We start from the raw sequence: 18,514 nt of genomic DNA, 5'->3' as shown, positions 1-18,514 counted from the left end.
TCAAAATTCACGGCAAAGTGTCACCTATTATGCAATACAACCTATTTACAGAACCATCACATATTTTGTAAAATAAAAGCAATATACAAACAAAATTTTTCCAAAATGGGCTTTTACTGCTTTAGAGCAAATAATATATTTTTTTAAGTCTATAAAAAAATAATGTTTTTGTAGACTTAAAAAACTAATGAGTATTGCATTATAGACACCATTTTAAATCATTTTGTAACAAATGAGTATAACTAAACGCAAGTTTATATTTGCTTTCAGAATATAATGGCCATGTAAAATATCACAAAGACTTCAAGATGTTGTTGCTATGTCCTATCAAAGTAACCATTAACCTCTGAAAAGTAAAAAAATGTACTCCCTTAGTAATAACAATATAACTAACTTCTGTTTTATATAGGTACAAATATTTGTGAATTTTCATTATTAAGACACTAGAGAAGCATTGCTTCTTTCCTCTTGTTATAAAAAGTGAGCAAAACCTATGACTACTAGATTTCACATTAAAAATGCAAATACAATGCCAATTTCAGGTTCTCTTTACAGTCTACAACCCTGTTCTGACTTCTGGCACGGCTCAATTAATTATAAAAAATGAGACTTCAATTATTCTGATCGCAATATCATGTGGGTGATAATCTACAATAATAAATAGAATTTTTAGGCTACTATAATGTCAGTAGTTTAAACAGGAACACCGGCTTTCATTCATTTTTGTCAGTAATCTTTGTGCAATATATTACATACTTCCCTGCCCCGACCAACTGCTCTTCATCGAATAAAATGCCTACCCTATAGAATCTCATCAAGCAATTGGATACTGAGAGAATTTAAAAATGTAAGGTTTTTTCCCCCTAAGTTTTCCATTTTACTACATCGTGTAACTTAAACAAGAAAAGTATTGCACTGCTTTCCAGGCATTACAGACAATGTGCTTTCTGTAAACAGTAAATCAAAGAGTAATGCTTTTCCAACTAAGTGCTCCTTGAGAAAAGTTTAACTACTTTTAACCATTATCTTTTGACAAAGCAGCTTTCAAAACATTATTTCATATTTTTGTATCATTGAAACACATGCCCTATCAACTTCTTTCCTGGCTTGAAAGATTTTGTATCACTTTATGTAATAGATATGGAAAGGTATTTATTCCTCAGGTTTAAAAGTTTTTCAAGTATGTGTGAAGATCTTAATCCAAAATACAAGCTCACTATAATTATTAAACAGATCTACAAACACCATGTCTAAGTTTTGAATTTTGAAGATTTATGGCAGGTGCAGTATTTGAAATTTCTTCATTAAAAACTATAAAAGAGTTTCCCTCTACAGAGATGGTGATTGGAAAGAGCCCTAATAAGGTGACTTTTGGGCGATGGAAATATTCAGTATCTAACCACTCAAGACCTGGGTCGTTAACTGCATGTAAATTGTTTCTCACTCCACTTTAAATTTTACTTTCATGATCTCAAATAATCTTCACAAATTTATAGTCAATTCACAAATAAGGTTATGAAATAATTTGATTCAAACTAGGTTTGAAAGTTTCACTCGTGTTCATTTATTTCTACTCAAACGTAATACCCATTCTCATTATATATTTAGTATAAGTAATATAAAGAAGTCAAATAAGATATGAAATATCAAATTAACATTACTTACCCTGCTCATAGAATCAAAGCACTTCCTGACCAAAGATTCCACATCATTAGGTCTATCCTGAACATTTATCCAGTCTAACAAAGAAACATTAAAAAAAGGCAGATCACCATCTTTAGCATCTATCGACGTTTCATCCTGCTGAACAGTACTTTGACAAGATTCCCTAATATCTTTGCCACTTTCGGCATCTGTGGTATCTGGGGCTACATGTTCCATTGACTTGTGAAATGAGGTTAACAAGGATTTGTTAGTTGTTCTAGGCATATCAGGAGAGAGCACCAGTTCAGTGGATCTTTTCATCTCAGCTTTTTCTGAGTCTTCATGTTCAGGTAAAGAATCCAGTCTTCCCAAACATTCCCTGTAACTATGTCTGGTTAGGCACTCCAACAGTGGAATCTTGGCCATTACTGAAACCGCAGTTCCTAAACTTAAAATACAAAAGATCTATCAGTAATGAGATTGCTCAAGTTAGGGATTAGCATGTTTGAATGAAATCACATTTTATTATCTCTCACACATACACACACATCTTATCACCTCTTTATTATATTATACATACATAAACTAGTCTATGAACTAGCTGTTCACTAAAAGCAGTCTAGATTAGTGGAGAGAGAAGAGTACCATTAACACATTAAATTATCACTCTAAAGTAAATCTAGCGAGACTATACTAAACAACAAGTAAACACTCAGCTTTTATAAAATCTTAAAGTATAATGAATTCAAATTTACAAAAAAGATCTACTGTAGCAGTACCTTAAAGTACAACCTTTTGTCTTTAAGTTAATCAAATATATGTGAGACACTGAAAGAATAGTATAAAATAATATAGATAAGGATAACTTGTATTTATCAAGCCTTAAATATCATTGAAAAGAATGGAAAAATGAAATCTTGATGATTTTAATTTCTACAAAACCATATGTAAACTGATGCAGGCTCCTACATTAAACTGACATAACTAATAGAACTTTCAAAAAAATAGTTACTTGAAAAGGTTATCACATAAACTTTAAAAAGATCCTTCTACTCTTAATTAATCCTTCTCTTTCCTCCAAAGATTTCTTCCATTTTCAACTTAAGGCCAAAATGTATCTAATATTCATACCACAAAATAGAGAAACCTGAATTAAAGGGGCTACCAAAATTTAAAAAAAAAAAAAAAGAAAGAAAAAGAAACAAAAGAAAGAAAAACAGAAAAATAAAGAATCTGGCCGGGCGCAGTGGCTCACGCCTGTAATCCTAGCCCTCTGGGAGGCCGAGGCGGGTGGATCGCTCGAGGTCAGGAGCTCGAGACCAGCCCGAGCGAGATCCCATCTCTACTAAAAATAGAAAGAAATTATCTGGACAACTAAAAATATATAGAGAAAAAATTAGCCGGGCATGGTGGCGCATGCCTGTAGTCCCAGCTACTCAGGAGGCTGAGGCAGTAGGATCACTTAAGCCCAGGAGTTTGAGGTTGCTGTGAGCTAGGCAGACGCCACGGCACTCACTCTAGCCCAGGCAACAAAGTGAGACTCTGTCTCAAAAAAAAAAAAAAAGGAATCTGCTACTTGTTTCTAATTCAAGATAATAATTGTTAAAAAACCACAGAACCCAAAACAAAAAAACTGAATACAAAATATTGAAAGCATGTGCATGCACACAGAATAAAGGTTATATTCCTATTGAATTATCAGTATATTTTTACATTATTTACAGCCCTCTTAAAAAACAACCAGTATGTATTAGATGTGCTTCCATACAAAGACCTAGAAAGCCATCACAAATGAGACTTAAAACACAGTGGCTTTTTTCCACCTCATTAAACCTGTATCAGGGTGGCAACATCTAAAAACGACCTTAAAATTTTTCTCAATTGTCCAATGTTTGAAAACTTTTCCATTTCCATTGGTTATATTATTTAACATCTTGCCATTTCTGTTTTGTACAAAAGACAGGTAAAGATGCTTGGTTTTGTAAATGACTTCAAAAATATTTTGAGCCTTTTTCATAAATAAAACCCAAGAAAAAGAGGCTCCTAAAAATAGCTGTTAAATAAAACTGACTGTCCTTTTAAGATTATTCAATCTATAAAAACTACAGTCTATAAAGCACTATCATAAAATGCTCAAAAATAAACACATATGTCCTATGAAAAACAAACTTACAGTGAAAAACTACAATAAATTTAAAAGGAATTTTAAACAAACATCTTATTATTCATTTTAATGGCAAACATACTGAGTAAGTTTTAACTTGATGTCTTCTATGGATTGCAGATAATTTGAATAAATACTTTCAAACTTGAAAAGTAGCTTCTGGGATGAATTTGAACAGTCCTCCAGATTGGCCATGATTGCAGCCCAGCCTTGGTGCTGAAGATGTTCATCATGGACAAGACCTTCACAAAAAGAACAAAGTTTCTTGGCAACTTCATACATTTCCTATATTAAAAAAGAAAAGAAAAGAAAATAAAAGAAGGCAATGGTTTGTGTGCACGTTTGCTGGGCACAAATATGTATGCATGAAGGTGTTCTAAGCACATTTTTAAAAACTATTTCTAAAGGACTCTTTCCGTTTATTTCATTGTTTGTGCCTTTAAGAAAGAATCTAAAAATAACACAGGATAAGAATTCTGAGGTGTTTCTGAGCAGGTATCCTAAGAGATGATTAACAGAAGAATTCTATAAGAAGTTACCTCTGGAAAACAAAGGATTGGGGGTTCCAATGATTTGACTAATGACTAACATGTGCCATCTCAAATGTCATTGTCCTCTAGTTTTCTCAGGCTGACATACTTATTAAAAACAAATTTTGCGAAGACAAAAACTAAAGATTAAGATACATTATCCACTTCTACATTAAAATAACTATAAAATATTTTTTAACTTAAGGAGATTCTAGAAAATATTTTATGCAAATGGTAAAAATACCTTCATAATGGTTGTTTGACATTCAGTTTCAAAGAAACTATCAAAGTAGTTTCATAGTTTGAAAGTATGCAAATATTTATCAAGTACAAACTACTAGAAAGCAATGTAGCAGATATATGAGAAACAGAAGTCTTCTGTTGCAAAAGATTTTAGACAGGTAGGAAATAAAAGAGAACATTCTCTCTTTGTTACCAGCTATAAGATAGACATAAAAGTCACAAGAAAGACAGGACAGGAGAAGTCAAAGCTTTTTCAAAAGGTGAGAGCATTTAACTTAAGTATTAGGGAGTAAAGAGAATACAAATAAACCTAGGGAAAGAAGCATTTCAAAAGGCTGGAACATAATGAAGTGGCAATGGGAAAAAAATGTAAACTATCATGGGTTAGGAACAAGTAGTCCAGCGGAGAAAGTGAGAGAAAGAGACAGGGCCAGATGATGAAAAGATCCAGAAAATACTAAGGTACGGAAGGAGCTGGACTTTACTTATAAAACGAAGCCTCCTGAAAAATTCTTTAACATGGAAGAACATAATCAAGCATATGCTTTAAGAAGACTGATAATATGGAAAAAGTTTACAAGGTGGAATGGGGAGTAGATACCTGAAAGAATGGAGGTAAAGTGATTATTTTCAAGTTGTCATAGGCTAGTTGTAAAAAGACTACTTATAAATGCAGCAACAGTTATCTAGTCATCAAAGTAAACAAGAAATAAGACACTTCCTATGGGCTAGAGATGTCAATAGGATGCTTGTGTGTTATGTCTTTAAAAAGTAAACCACCACACTGACTCTAAAATAGAGTGAATAAAATCCTGGAATTATGACGCACGAAAAAGTAAAAACGTTTTCATATTTTAAAAATATGGAAGGTGGGTGACACCCCTGAAAAGACCAGTAAAAAGAAAAATTGTTGGGTACATTAAAGCAAGAGTTTCTTGCAGTATGTGCAGAAAATGTAGGGAGAAGATTCATAAACAAAAAAGACAGAGAACATAAAAAAAAAAAATTCTAAATAAATATTTAAATTTCTAGGATTGTAAAAAACTGTAACAAATATAAAATAATAATTAAAAATATACTGGAGATGAATGTAAATAACAGAAAACGAGGCAAAATATCCATAATGCATGGAGATACCTATAATTTATGAAAACACAACCCAATCGGAAACTGGACAAAGAATCTGAGGAGGAAAATGCCATAGATACATAGAAAATAAATGAAAAATGCTCAACTTCGGTCAGATACCATCACCGTCATCTATCACGGCAAAATTTAAGATAGAAAAATGTCATCTTTAGGGTGGGGAAACGGACACTTTCAAATTGGCTATCAGGCAGTTTGAGAACAATCATCAAAATAAAATATTTAATTTGACATAGAAATTCTGCTCTTAGAAATCGATCCTACAGAAACACTGGCACAGATACACACAAATATAAATACTCAAGTATGTTGACTGTGCCACTGTTTAAGAGCAAAAAGAAGATAAATCTAATATTTTAAAAATGAAGTACACCTTGCAATAATGAAAAAGGAGTAATAATAGTACGCTTCCATTTATTTGGGGGGGCAGAGTAGAATTAGAAAATGTGGAACAACAGAGGTACGAGATAGAAACATCCCATATGCCTGTATATAAAAGTCTGGAAAAATGCAAAACAAATGTTTGATCATCATTGGGATAGAGCGCAGAATGAATGAAAAAGGAAGTTCACCTTTCCTCTATATATATTGCTAAAGTTTTAAAAGCATGCAAAAATCATTATTACCACGCTGTTTTAGAAAATAATACTGTTAATGAAGAAATTGAACCCAAAAGAATCTCTTTGCAGATAAAATATGAATGTTGGCTTTGTGGCAGCATGATGATGTAAATGAAAAGAATATCAGCCTTGGAGAAAAGAGGCCCCTCTTCACTCTCACTGGCTATTTGGCCTTAAAGAAATTACTTAACCTCACCTGTTCTTATTTCCACATGTGTTTAAGAAAGGGACAGCACTGACAGTTTAAGATGATGATATAAATATGTCTCCGCCTGCTTTTCTTTCCTGAAACCAACCATATACAAAAGGAAAACAAGAAACAAAGACAGCATCTTGATAAATTAGGAAACTACTACCACCCCCACACGTACAATACATGTAGCAAACCTGTGAAGAATATGAAAACTGGATCAAGCTGGGTCAGATAAAGAGGGTACCCACTATCCCAGATTTTTAGCAAAACTAGGGAGAACTGAAGCCACCTTGTGGAATCCTGGATGGAATACACAAACCGCTCTGGGCCATATATGAAATTCAAGCATAAGAGAATAAATTATAAAACCTATTTATATGATATACTTGCTAACTGAGCAAAGAACCCAGAGGAAAAACTGTGAGTAAAAGTAGCCCTCAAGCTGCTAAATGTTGTCTAAAGTGAAGGAAAGAATAAGTCATTTCTGCTTCTCTCACATGTACATATTGATTCTTATCAGGGATCCTGTATGACCCCGGGACACTTCCTGCTAGCCAGAAGGCTTTGTCTTACATCTTTTCCTACCCTGTCTTCTAGGAAGAATTCAACTCATTCACAGATAAGCAAAAATTTACAACTATGAAATCTATACTAAATTACTGTATATGAAAAAAAGGAATAAGAAAAAGAGAAACCAAAGGCAGAAAAACTCCTCCCCAGATAAAATGGGTATTATCACCACATTCTTTCCCAAGAACTTAACCTAATTTTGTTTCTTAAAAAAGAGCTCAATGCAGAGATTCAGCTCAGGAAATAAGTAAAAGAGGAACAAACAAATCACTTCACACAAGGCTACACTGGAAGAAGACACTGCTGAAAACACAGGGAAGTGTAAGTCAACCTTTAACAAGCAATACAAATGAAATAAACAGAATTACCAGGTGGTATCACTAAAGAACAAAATACACAGAAAAAAAATACTCAAAGATTCTGACAATTTGAATCTGAAAATTAAAAGGAGATAATATCCCTAAAATATCAAATACAGATCATTCAACATCAGGTCATAGCCCAGTAAAATAACTGAATTTCAAAGAGTGCCATGGACCACACACACACACACACACACACCCACAAAACCTCTTAAATCACTAGAGGCTCATCAAAAGGGAGAAATCAATCTGGCTACAGATTAGCACCTATTAATTTTACATGATAGAAAAGTCTTAAAGATGACACAATATAGAGAGAAATTATCTTTCAAAAACACGAGCCTACAAATATATTCAAACTTATAGTAAGTAATACAGTTCTTATGACCCCTTCCTCAAGTAACTACTAAAGAACATCTTCACTGAGTTAAGAAATAAATGTAGATAACATATAGTAAAAACAAGTTGGAAGCACTGAGTCCATTTCAAGACAAAATCTGAAAGACCTATGGGCATTAAGTTAAAGACAGAAAAGATTTTCAGAAGTAAAAAGTGAGACAGATTAAACAGTCTAAGTATACTGATTTCTTTATACTACAGCTGTCAAAATATCTTTGAAGACAATATAATCCACACACAATAACATAAACACAATTAAAGGTATAAATGGTGACCTCTACAAGGTCTAAAAATGAGATAACTGAATCAAATTGGGCAACGGGTGGGGAGGAAAGTAGTAGGATACTAATTCTGCAATTGCTCAGAGTTAGCAAAAGATACTTTGCTAAGAGTTTAAATGTATCAAATGGAGATATTGTTATAAAAGGTAACAGAAGAAGAACTCAAAACAGACAATAAACCTTCTAAAATATCCAATGGAACACACATACACATAAAGAAAGTAAATAGACAACAAGAAAAATTTCAAAAAGCAGCATTCAAAACATCATATATTCAGATGCCAGAAGTAAATATATTTAAAAAAATGTAAATCTGGTAAACATTCTTTATTCAAAGAACTCAGAATATAATTGATAAAGCCAATTTAAATGTTATATATCAATCTCTATATCACAAAAACAAATAAGCATGTGTGAAAACAAATGTTCATATAATTCTCACAGTAACTAACCAAATATTAGATAATAAAAAGGCCACTCCAAAAATCACAATATTGACTTGCCTGAATAAAAACAAATTTAGAAATTAATAAGAAAAAACTGTGATAAAAATAAAACATACACTCTAAAATTTAAAAATTTTCTTTATACAACAGTCAAATCAATTAAGAAACCAAAAACATCAACTACAGAACACCTACTTTCACAAAATGAAAACATAAATTATCCAAACCTGGGATACAGCTAAAATAATGCTCAGTGCAAACTTTATGGACTTAATTAAATATAGAAAATTAACAATAAATCCAAAACTGATAAAAGCAATAAAATGAATAAATTATTTTGTAACCTACTGTTTCTCAACAGAAAACCCATTTCCATTTCCACTGGAGCAATTGGTATTCTTTATTGTTCAGTATTACACTTAGCATCCCCAACTCAGCTGCCCATTAATGTTAGTTGTACTCCCCAGTTATTTTAATAATCTTAACTGCCCACATACACTTGCAAATATTCCTAGGGTGGAGGCACCACCCTGGGTAGAGCAAATCTAATCAAGTATCAAAAAGATGCAAATGCACAAGACTTTTCTGTGGCCCAGGATGGAGTACTGTAGTGCAACCATAGCTTCCTGAAACTTCAAACTCCCAGGCTCAAGTGATCCTCCTACCTCAGCCTCAGTAGCGGGGACTACTGGTACGCATTCAAATAATTTTTTTTATTTTTCGTAGAGACAGGGCCTTGTTATGTTACTCTTGAACTCCTGGCCTTAAGTGATCCTCCATCCGCGACCTGGGCCTCCCAAAGTGCTAAGATTACAAACTGGAGCCACTGTGCCCAGCCCCAGAAATTAGTATTAGAAAATAATCACAGAGGTTGAGATACTCAACTCACTTCTATAAATACAATAAAACTTAGACCAGTTGAACAATTTCCTCTGTAAATTATCATAACTGTTCCTGAATGTTGAAAAATTAATCCTATAGAAAAAATTAGCAGAGCTGTGAAAGATTTTTCTCTCTGTAAAAAGTGCCCAAGGCCCAAAAGAAACAAGAACCAGTTTCCAAATAGTTTTTTAAAATATGAAAATAGTAACACACCAAAGGAAACTAAAGAACAATTTAACACAAAAATAAGGACGTAAAAATCTTAATATACTTGGAAGTAGAATTGAGTGGCACATTAAAGCCATAAATAAGATTCCAAAAAGATTAGTAACTGGAAAGAAAGGATAATTTAATGTTTTGTAAAATATACCATCATGCCAAAAATGTCAGATATCACTAATTTCAAAAATATAAAAAAACAGGAATTTCTGTATTTTCTGTAACAAAGATAGGGATAGATACATGCCAAGATTCAGACACTATTAGTCAAATGAAAAGGCAAGCCACAGAACAGCATATTTCCAACATATGTAACCAACAAAAGCATGTCTGAACATAAAACATGAACATTTTTAGTTTTATAAAAGAAAAAGAGAAGAATGAGAAAGTGGTTGTTTACCAAATAACTGCATAGAAGTCCATACTTTTACATATACACAAATGTTAAGATCACATTTAAAAACAGAAATTCTGATAAGTAATTTAGTTTTCCCTATATAAATCTATACAATTATTCAAATCAACATTTCCATAAATTAAACCTGATGCTAAAATTTATATGAAAAAATAAGTATAGAAAAACTAAAATATGCTAAACACTGAGAAAAGGGGAAGAGAAACATTTTAAATCATATATCATGCAAAAAATAACAAGTTTGCTACTGAAATGGAGAAATAAATCTAATAAAACAACTACATACACATTGAAATTTACTATAAACTAAAGACAGTATTTTGAATGGGGATAGCTGAATGGCAAGTTGGAAAGAGATTCAACAAGAATATCACTCTCACATGCTATAGAAAAATCTGAAAGGAACAAATTATGAAACTAAGAAATATATATGTGTGTGTGTGAATATATATATATGTGTGTGTGTATATATATAGGACTTAGAAAAAAGTATGATCTTAAAGCAAGTAACTCTTTTGTAAGCTAGACACAAAATGTAGAAATAAAAAAGTCTGATAAGTTTCAAAATGTACAATTAAAAGATTCCCATATGAGAAAACAGCCCAAAGGCAAAATACAAATGAAAAAGTGGGAAAAGATATTTGCACAAAATATCATAGATAACAGGGCAATTTTTTCCCTCACATATAAGGTTTCTACATAGCAATCAGGGGAAAACACAAAACTTTATAAAAGAGAAGAGACAAAGAGAACAAAGAGCAGACAGACATAACAACATTAGGAAATACAATTGGTATTTTTAAATCTATAAAAAAATTACTCAATTCAAGCAAAACAAAATTACAACAAAACACTATCATCTACAGTTTAGTAATGCACTGTGTTGTGACAATGAGGAGGAAGAGAAACACCTACTCACTGCTGTTGGAAGTATATACTGCTGGAGCATTTGTAGAGGGCAACCAAGCAATAACTATTGAAATTAAAATTAATTTATCATTGGGCATAGTGATTCCTCTTCTAGGAATTTATCCTATCTATGCTTAAATGAAGAATACTAAAAGGTTATTTCAGCACTGTAAAATAAAATGGAAACCTCAATGTCTATCAATAAATTATTTACATGCACACAAATGGGATTTATGTAGTCATTATAAAAAATAAAATATCTGTTCTGCTGGACAGAGAAGATATATATATATATATCTTTTTAATGTATGGATGTGCAAAATTCAAGATATAGCATTAAGTTTTAAAAGGCAGGGTGATGTATTTTCTATTTTTATACCAGTATATATTAATTAAAAAATCGACTACAGGTGACCTACAGATCTACATGTGAAAGGTTAAAAAACAAAGGAGGCTTTGGAAGATAATACACTAGATGATATACTCCAGGGCATCTGTATTGATTTTCCTCTTCGGCAGTTTGGGAGAAGCAGAAGTGTATAAAAACAGACCCAAGAGCAAGACTACTGATAGAATGGACATTAAACTAGAAATCACAAGACACTACTAGTCAAGTGAAAAGGCAAACCAAAGCATGGTATAAAATATTCTCAACATATATAACCAACAAGAAGCATATATGAGGATTATGTAAAAGAGGCTGTATAACAATTAGAAAAGGACTGTCAATACAATAGAAAACAGTCAAGAAATGGGGAGGAGTGAATTCACAAAAAGGATATCCAAATGGTTCATGAATGTATGGAAACACACTCACCCTCATTAACTACCTACGAAAGCAAATTAAACCACAATGACCCATCACCAAATCCCCACCTGAATAATTAAAACTAAAAGCACCATGCAAACCCAGTATCGGTGAGTTTCTTGAACAAGTGAAACATTCAGACACTTGCTAGGGGTGTAAATGAATACTGTAGTCCCCCTGCTCCCAATCCGTGGTTTTGGTTTTCATGGTTTCAGTTACCCATGTTTTGCCACATTCCAAAAATATTAAGTGGAAAATTCCAGAAGTAAACGATTCATAAGTTTTATGTTGTGAGCCATTCAGAGTATCGTGATGAAATCTTGCACCATCCCAACTGGGACAAGAATCATCCCTTTGTCCAGTGTAACCACGTTATGTAAGTTACTAACCCACCCATGAATCACTTAGCTATCTAGACTATGGCAGTTATCACAGTGCTTGTGTCCAAGTAACCCTTATTTACTAAGTAATGGCCTCAACGTGCAAGAGCAGTGATGCTGGCAATTTGAACATGCCAAAGAGAAGCCATAAGGTGCTTCTAAGTGAAAAGATGAAAGTTCTTGACTTAGTAAGAAAACTACTGCGTGCTGAGGTTGCTAGGATCTATGCTAAGAACAAATCTTCTTTCCGTGAAATTGAAAAGGAAAAAGATATCCGTGCTAGTTTTGCTGTCACATCTCAAACAGCAAAAGTTATGGCTACTGTGAGTGACAAGTGCTTAGTTAAGATGGAAAAGGCATTAAATTTGTGGGTGAAAGACATGAACAGAAACATGTTCCAATGGACTGCAATCAGGTTCAGCACTATCCATGGTTTCAGGCATCCACTGGTGGTCTAGGAATGAATCCACACAGATAAGGTGGGACTACTGTACAATCACTTTCAAAAACATTAGCAGTATGTAATGTTGAACAGAGGCATAGCCTAGTTATGAACTCCAGAGAAATGCAAATAAAAGTGCAACAAAATACAAAGATATTCACAGCAGCCTTAGTCAGAGTAGTTCAAAACTGGAAACAACCTTAATATCCACCAACAGTTGAACAGATAAACTGTGGGATATTTGTACAATGGAATATTATGTAGCAATGAATTCAAACTATCAATACATGCAATGTTCTGAATGATTCTCAAGAACATAATGTTTAGTACAAGAGGCCAGACACAAAAGAACACAAACTGTATAATTTCATTTACTTAAAGTTCAAAAAGAGGCAAAAAAAAAAAAAAATCTATGATTTAGAAGTCAAGACATTGGTTAGCTTTAATGAGGAGGGAGTATCGGTACTGATAGGGAGAAAACATGAAGTGGGAGTTCTGGGGTGATACTACGTTTTTATCTTGTGTTCCCTTTGTGAAAATTCACTAAGAACTAAGGTACAATATGGTCTGTGCATTTTCCAAAATGTATATGCCTTAATACACAAAAATCTGTTCTTCATTGTACCAATGATGTAACTGAGTCCAAGGTCACACCAGGAGTAAATGGAGGGACCAGATATAATCTCAGGTAATTTGACTTCAGAAACCACACTCTTGCCCATTAAGTTACAGCATCTCTATTTCCTTACATAATGAATTAATCTGACCTATGTCACTGTTTTGGTTATAGCAGCTACAGAATGTGTTTAAAATGTGATGTTTTTCCCTCCACCTTCCATTCTTCTTTCTCATAACTTTCTTGGCTATTCTTGGACACTGACCCTTCCATATGACCTTAAGACCATTTTAGATGTAAAATAAAACAAAAACAAAAAGAAACCCAAAGCTCCTTCCACCCCTGCAAAAATAAAATCATGGCATCATACTGGCAACTAACTAATTCATTAAGTTCACGATCATATTTGTAAGATATGTCTTCTCATTTGTTGTGTGGTCATGTTTCATGTCCTCAAGGTTCTTTCATTTTGTAGCATGTTATGAGAATTTCCTTCCTTTTTATTTAAAGTTGAAAAATACTCCATTATATGTACATACCATATTTTTTATTACTCATTTATCCACCGATAGACATTTAGGTTGATTCCACCTTTTGGCTGTTGTTAATAATGCTACTAGGGACAGTAAAACCATGGTTTTATTAAATTATACTGAAAATTCTAATAATTGTTATCCTGTTATTTATCTGGTGGTGGTAGGCAAATATATAATTTCACTTATCTTTTTCATAAACTAAACCTTTTATCATTACATTTCACTTTGTTCTGTTTAATGCTTTTAAGTCCACTTTGTTAAATATTAATATTGCCATTTTTATCTTTGTTTACATTAACCAATTAGCTCTGTATATACCTATCTTTTCATACTTTAGCAACCTGTTTTAATTGTATTGCCTGTAAATGATGCAACTGTGGGCTATTTTGTTTTTTAGCTGTATCATACAATTTATCTTTTAGTAAGACAATTGGCTAAGAAAACTCTAAGAGTTTTACTAACCAAAGTAAATGTTTAGTAATGTTGTCTGTTTATTTTTACAAAGGTAAGTACTGTTATTTCATTTGTTCCAAGACTACATTTTTTCATGTCTGGAAGCAAAATGTGGCTTACTACTGACAGCTTAATGAATGTCTATGATATTATAGTATGGTAAACAGCAAGTTAACAGGAAAAAACTAAGTAAGTCGGAAACAATCCGTGGGGACAGCACGTAGCAGTGTAAGAGGTATATACTGGATAGAAATTTGACTGTCCCAGGAACTAACCATAAATATGGGAAAAAGAATTACATTTTTAGAGCTATTTAAGCTCTCTTTGTCTATGTCTACTGTAACACAGGTACTTTATTAATTAAAGAATATTCAAAAGTAATTGTCTACATACTGTCATCTAGGAAAGAAGTTGACCCAATCCTGTCTCAGATAGCTTTTCTACTCTAAAATACTGCAATTGTGAATGTAGAATAATTAACAATGTATGAGCCTGAAATTTAAAAACTAGATATATTAACCACAAAATACATTTTTAGAATGGTTTGTCATTTTTCATGGTTTTTTGCAAGCTTCCTATGCAATTTAGACTACTCTATTTAGGTCTGAATGCTTTTAGGAAAATCAGTTATTTAAACAATTGTTTATATCTTACCACTGCAAGTTGTGTCCTGGAAGCAACAGTGTGAAAAACTGCAGGCATCATAAGAGATTCTTCAACTTTTATTTCCATGTCATTTTCTGTCGAAAAGGTAGTTTTAGGAATAGCAGGTGGACGATCACATAAGATCATTTCTTTGTTAAAAAGAAAAATTGGATTTGTGTCCTATATATAAAAAAAAGCAGATATAACTGAAATAAAATGTTACTGAACATGCACATTGCCCTCAATATATGAAGCGAATAAACCTTACTTTTGAACACTGAGTTCCCAGCTCCCTATCTGATATGAAGGTGGAGCATCCCTGTACGAAAGGACTCTTGGATACCTACCGTCCCAGCACTGTAGGTACACACTCTTCTATCTGCAGCCATGCATTCTCCTCCATTGACCACCAGCACCTGGTGCTGAATAGCAATCTTATATTTGCTTTGAATGGCATGCTTAAGGTCTGCCACACTTAAAAAAAAATAAAAAGAAATCAGTTATTTGCATTTGTCTCATACTTTTATTTTCAAATGAGTACTACATAAAAATACCTGGATAGGCTAATGAATTTCACTCTAAAACTTACCCCCCAAACAGCAATAAAAAATTTAAGCTTCCTATTTCTTTCTTTTTTTTTTTTTTTTTTTGTCACCCTGGCTAGAGTGCTGTGGCGTCAGCCTAGCTCACAGCAACCTCAAACTCCTGGGCTCAAGCAATCCTTCTGCCTCAGCCTCCTGAGCAGCTGGGACTACAGGCATGTGCCACCATGCCCAGCTAATTTTTTTTTTTTCTATATATATTTTTAGATGTCCATATAACTTCTTTCTATTTTTAGTAGAGACAGGGTCTCACTCTTGCTCAGGCTGGTCTCGAACTCCTGACCTCGAGCGATCCACCCGCCTCGGCCTCCCAGAGTGCTAGGATTACAGGCGTGAGCCACCGCGCCTGGCCTAAGTGGATTTCATAAACAAGTGCCCGATCTTCAGTAAATAAATCACCCATTGTGTCATATCTAAAAGTGAGCCTTTGAAATAGAGGCACTAAGAAATTTATTTTTGTGTTCTCCTTAAAACATATCAATGGAATATGCTCAAATCAGTATAAGGTCTGCTAAAGTCCTCAGAATACAGATTTGTGTTCAAATCTCCACATCACTTTACAGAAAAGAAACTACATTAGTGTAAACCATGTGAAAATTCCTTCTTTTTCCTATCTTTCAAACATTTATTTCTACAGGGGTAAAGCTGTGTTTAATGAAAATGAATCCTCTAAAAAAATAAAATAATCGCATAATTCCATTTTTAAACAAAGATTATTTATTTCACAAATTATTTATAATAATTTCAGTGTCAGATTTACTCTGAGCTCTCCTTACCTTTCATAAATATCATGGAGGACATTCATTAGGTAAATATTGGAAACCTCTGAAAACCTCGAGAATTATTAGACATCTGAGCCCCACTAATTTGGCTAAAAATATTAAACTTATTTTATTCTCATTAACACACAAAACACACCTATTGACCCTATTCATGCAAAGGAATAAAAACAAATGACCAAAAACCATGGAAGTGATATATATTGGTTCCTAAAGCTAGCAATAATTCTGTTAACAATAGTCTGTGAAACTTATCATATTAATAGCAATTGGCTGTAGGTACTTATAACAATATAGCTTCAGTTCGAAATCAGATTGTTTGTGGGTCTTGTTAAATTTTGAATATCACATTCATGCAACAGAGCAAACCACAACTTAAAGAATTTAACTAGCATTTCAGAGAAAGATGACAATTACAAATGTAATGTGTTGGGTAAAAGATTTAAGAATCACCATGTGCTACACTTTTCTAACAGTGAAAGTTTCATCAAAATCAAATATTTCTTTAATTTTCTGCATGCAGAGAAAATGCAAAATTGAAGAAGATAAATGAAATACAACTCACGTTTGCACTGTAAGTTCGGTGTCAAATGTTAGAGTTGTTCCAGTGTTAACCAGAAATACATACAACTTCATGATGATTTCTCTGGATTCTGTGAGCTCACACCTCACCCTCTTGATATGGTTACTAGAAGAAACAAGAAATCAATTTCACAGATACAACTACAAGTGCAAATATCTTCATGCAGATGCAGCATAATTTTACTACATAAATAATAAAAAATCAAAATAGGTTTTGATGTCTAAGATGGCTAACTGGGCAGTTTAGTAAACCAGATGCTTAAAAAAAAACACAGCAGTGAAAAGCGTTAACAGTTCTACCATGGGAAAAAAGTTTGTTTTCAGGAAAAAAGAGGCCAGCAGTTAGGGTAAAAGTTGCTATGTGCATACTTCACACTGTTTTTTTACATTAAGATTAAAGCATTTGGTCAAACATCTTCTTATCACCAAAAGTTCTTCCCCAACTTCTTCCTCAAAACAATAAAAACTAGACTAGTATTAAGGTTAAACTTACTAGAAGAGGCATTACTGCTTGCAAATTAGGGGAAATGAGTCCCAATTCCTTCCACCAGCTGCCTCTTCATCAGTGTTCCACCTCCACAGTGGGCTAGAATCACTCCATAAGACACTCTGGCCCTAACAGTTATAACACCCTTGAGCAACAGTAGAAAGTATACGGGTCTGGAAATCAGAATATTTAAAACAACTCTGTCATTAATGAGTCCAAGCTAAAACCTAACCTATAAAATAAAGCTTCTACATCAATAAAATGAGGAACAGATTTCATGATCTAGCATTTTATTTTTAACAAATGGAGGCAAAAATCTAGGATTAATGAAAGTGGTGAAAGATAACTATAAATAAACTCCCAGAAAGTAGTAGGTATCTTTATTTATGCTGGTTTCTCCATAAGCCTTAAAGGTATCTTCTCTGAATTAACAGAGAGGAAAGAAAAAGCAAGTAAGGTTTTAAAATTAAAGTTTCCAAAATCATTATTTTAAATGCATTAAATCAAAAACTTACAAAGGTAGCAACTGTGACTTACCGTCAGGCACTGTGAATAGAACCACCACTTTTCTTAAGAAGCAGATTAAAACTGGCTTATGTTTCCTTTGCTTGAAATTGGCAACTGAATGGCATTACTGGTTAAACTCAGAGAACTGAAAAAGAAAATTTTCTAGATTATTAGAGAGAAAAACAATTCAATATGTAACAATAACATATAGTTACTGTTCTCTTCTTTCTTTTAAAATTATCATCTGTTAAGAGTGGTCTCTACTTAGGCCCTTTTCCTACCTACATATTCACTGAAATCCCAACCAGTGATTTCAACCCACATCACTCCACTGAAAGACCATCAAACAAGTGTCACCAACGAACTCCCCTCAAACTGCTGATTCTCAAGCCTTTTCTCAGTCCTTAAACTGTAATAGTAAAGAAGTTCCCAGGCAATGGAGTCACACAGCCTGGCTTTGGTCTTCTCCCCATTATTTGCAACCCCGTGATCTTGGAAACCATTTGAGTTTCCTTTCTTGTACACAGGAATAAAAATGGCACCTGTACCAGACAGCCTCTAAAACAGCACCAATTATCTATTTCACCTCTACCTCTCACTAGAGAGTATCCACACTCTAGTGAAATCCCCTACTGCCCACATATAGGCAGGGCC

General features: G+C 33.4%; 1 protein-coding gene across 8 annotated transcripts in view; it reads right to left on the bottom strand.

The window, feature by feature from the left end:
* The window catches only part of RB1CC1 (RB1 inducible coiled-coil 1), an 86,989-nt gene that overhangs the window by 49,726 nt on the left and 18,749 nt on the right, over positions 1-18,514 (bottom strand). For 6 of the 8 annotated variants that reach the window (XR_006737427.1, XM_045561753.1, XM_045561754.1 and 3 more), the window contains exons 2-7: positions 17,891-18,005; positions 16,850-16,972; positions 15,251-15,377; positions 14,913-15,083; positions 3,891-4,093; positions 1,666-2,092 (exon numbers count right to left, since the gene is read on the bottom strand). Coding sequence is in view for 7 of the 8 variants with exons in the window: in XM_045561753.1 (XP_045417709.1) it covers positions 1,666-2,092; positions 3,891-4,093; positions 14,913-15,083; positions 15,251-15,377; positions 16,850-16,920 (999 nt within the window). In the remaining variant the exon portion in view is untranslated. Of the gene's footprint in view, positions 1-1,665; positions 2,093-3,890; positions 4,094-14,912; positions 15,084-15,250; positions 15,378-16,849; positions 16,973-17,890; positions 18,006-18,514 lie in introns of those variants that run through there. The other 2 variants (XM_045561758.1, XM_045561757.1) reach the window with 2 other exon arrangements.

This window comes from Lemur catta, chromosome 9, assembly GCF_020740605.2.
Source record: "Lemur catta isolate mLemCat1 chromosome 9, mLemCat1.pri, whole genome shotgun sequence".
Taxonomy (NCBI): domain Eukaryota; kingdom Metazoa; phylum Chordata; class Mammalia; order Primates; family Lemuridae; genus Lemur; species Lemur catta.
This window is presented reverse-complemented; position numbering and strand designations above follow the sequence as displayed.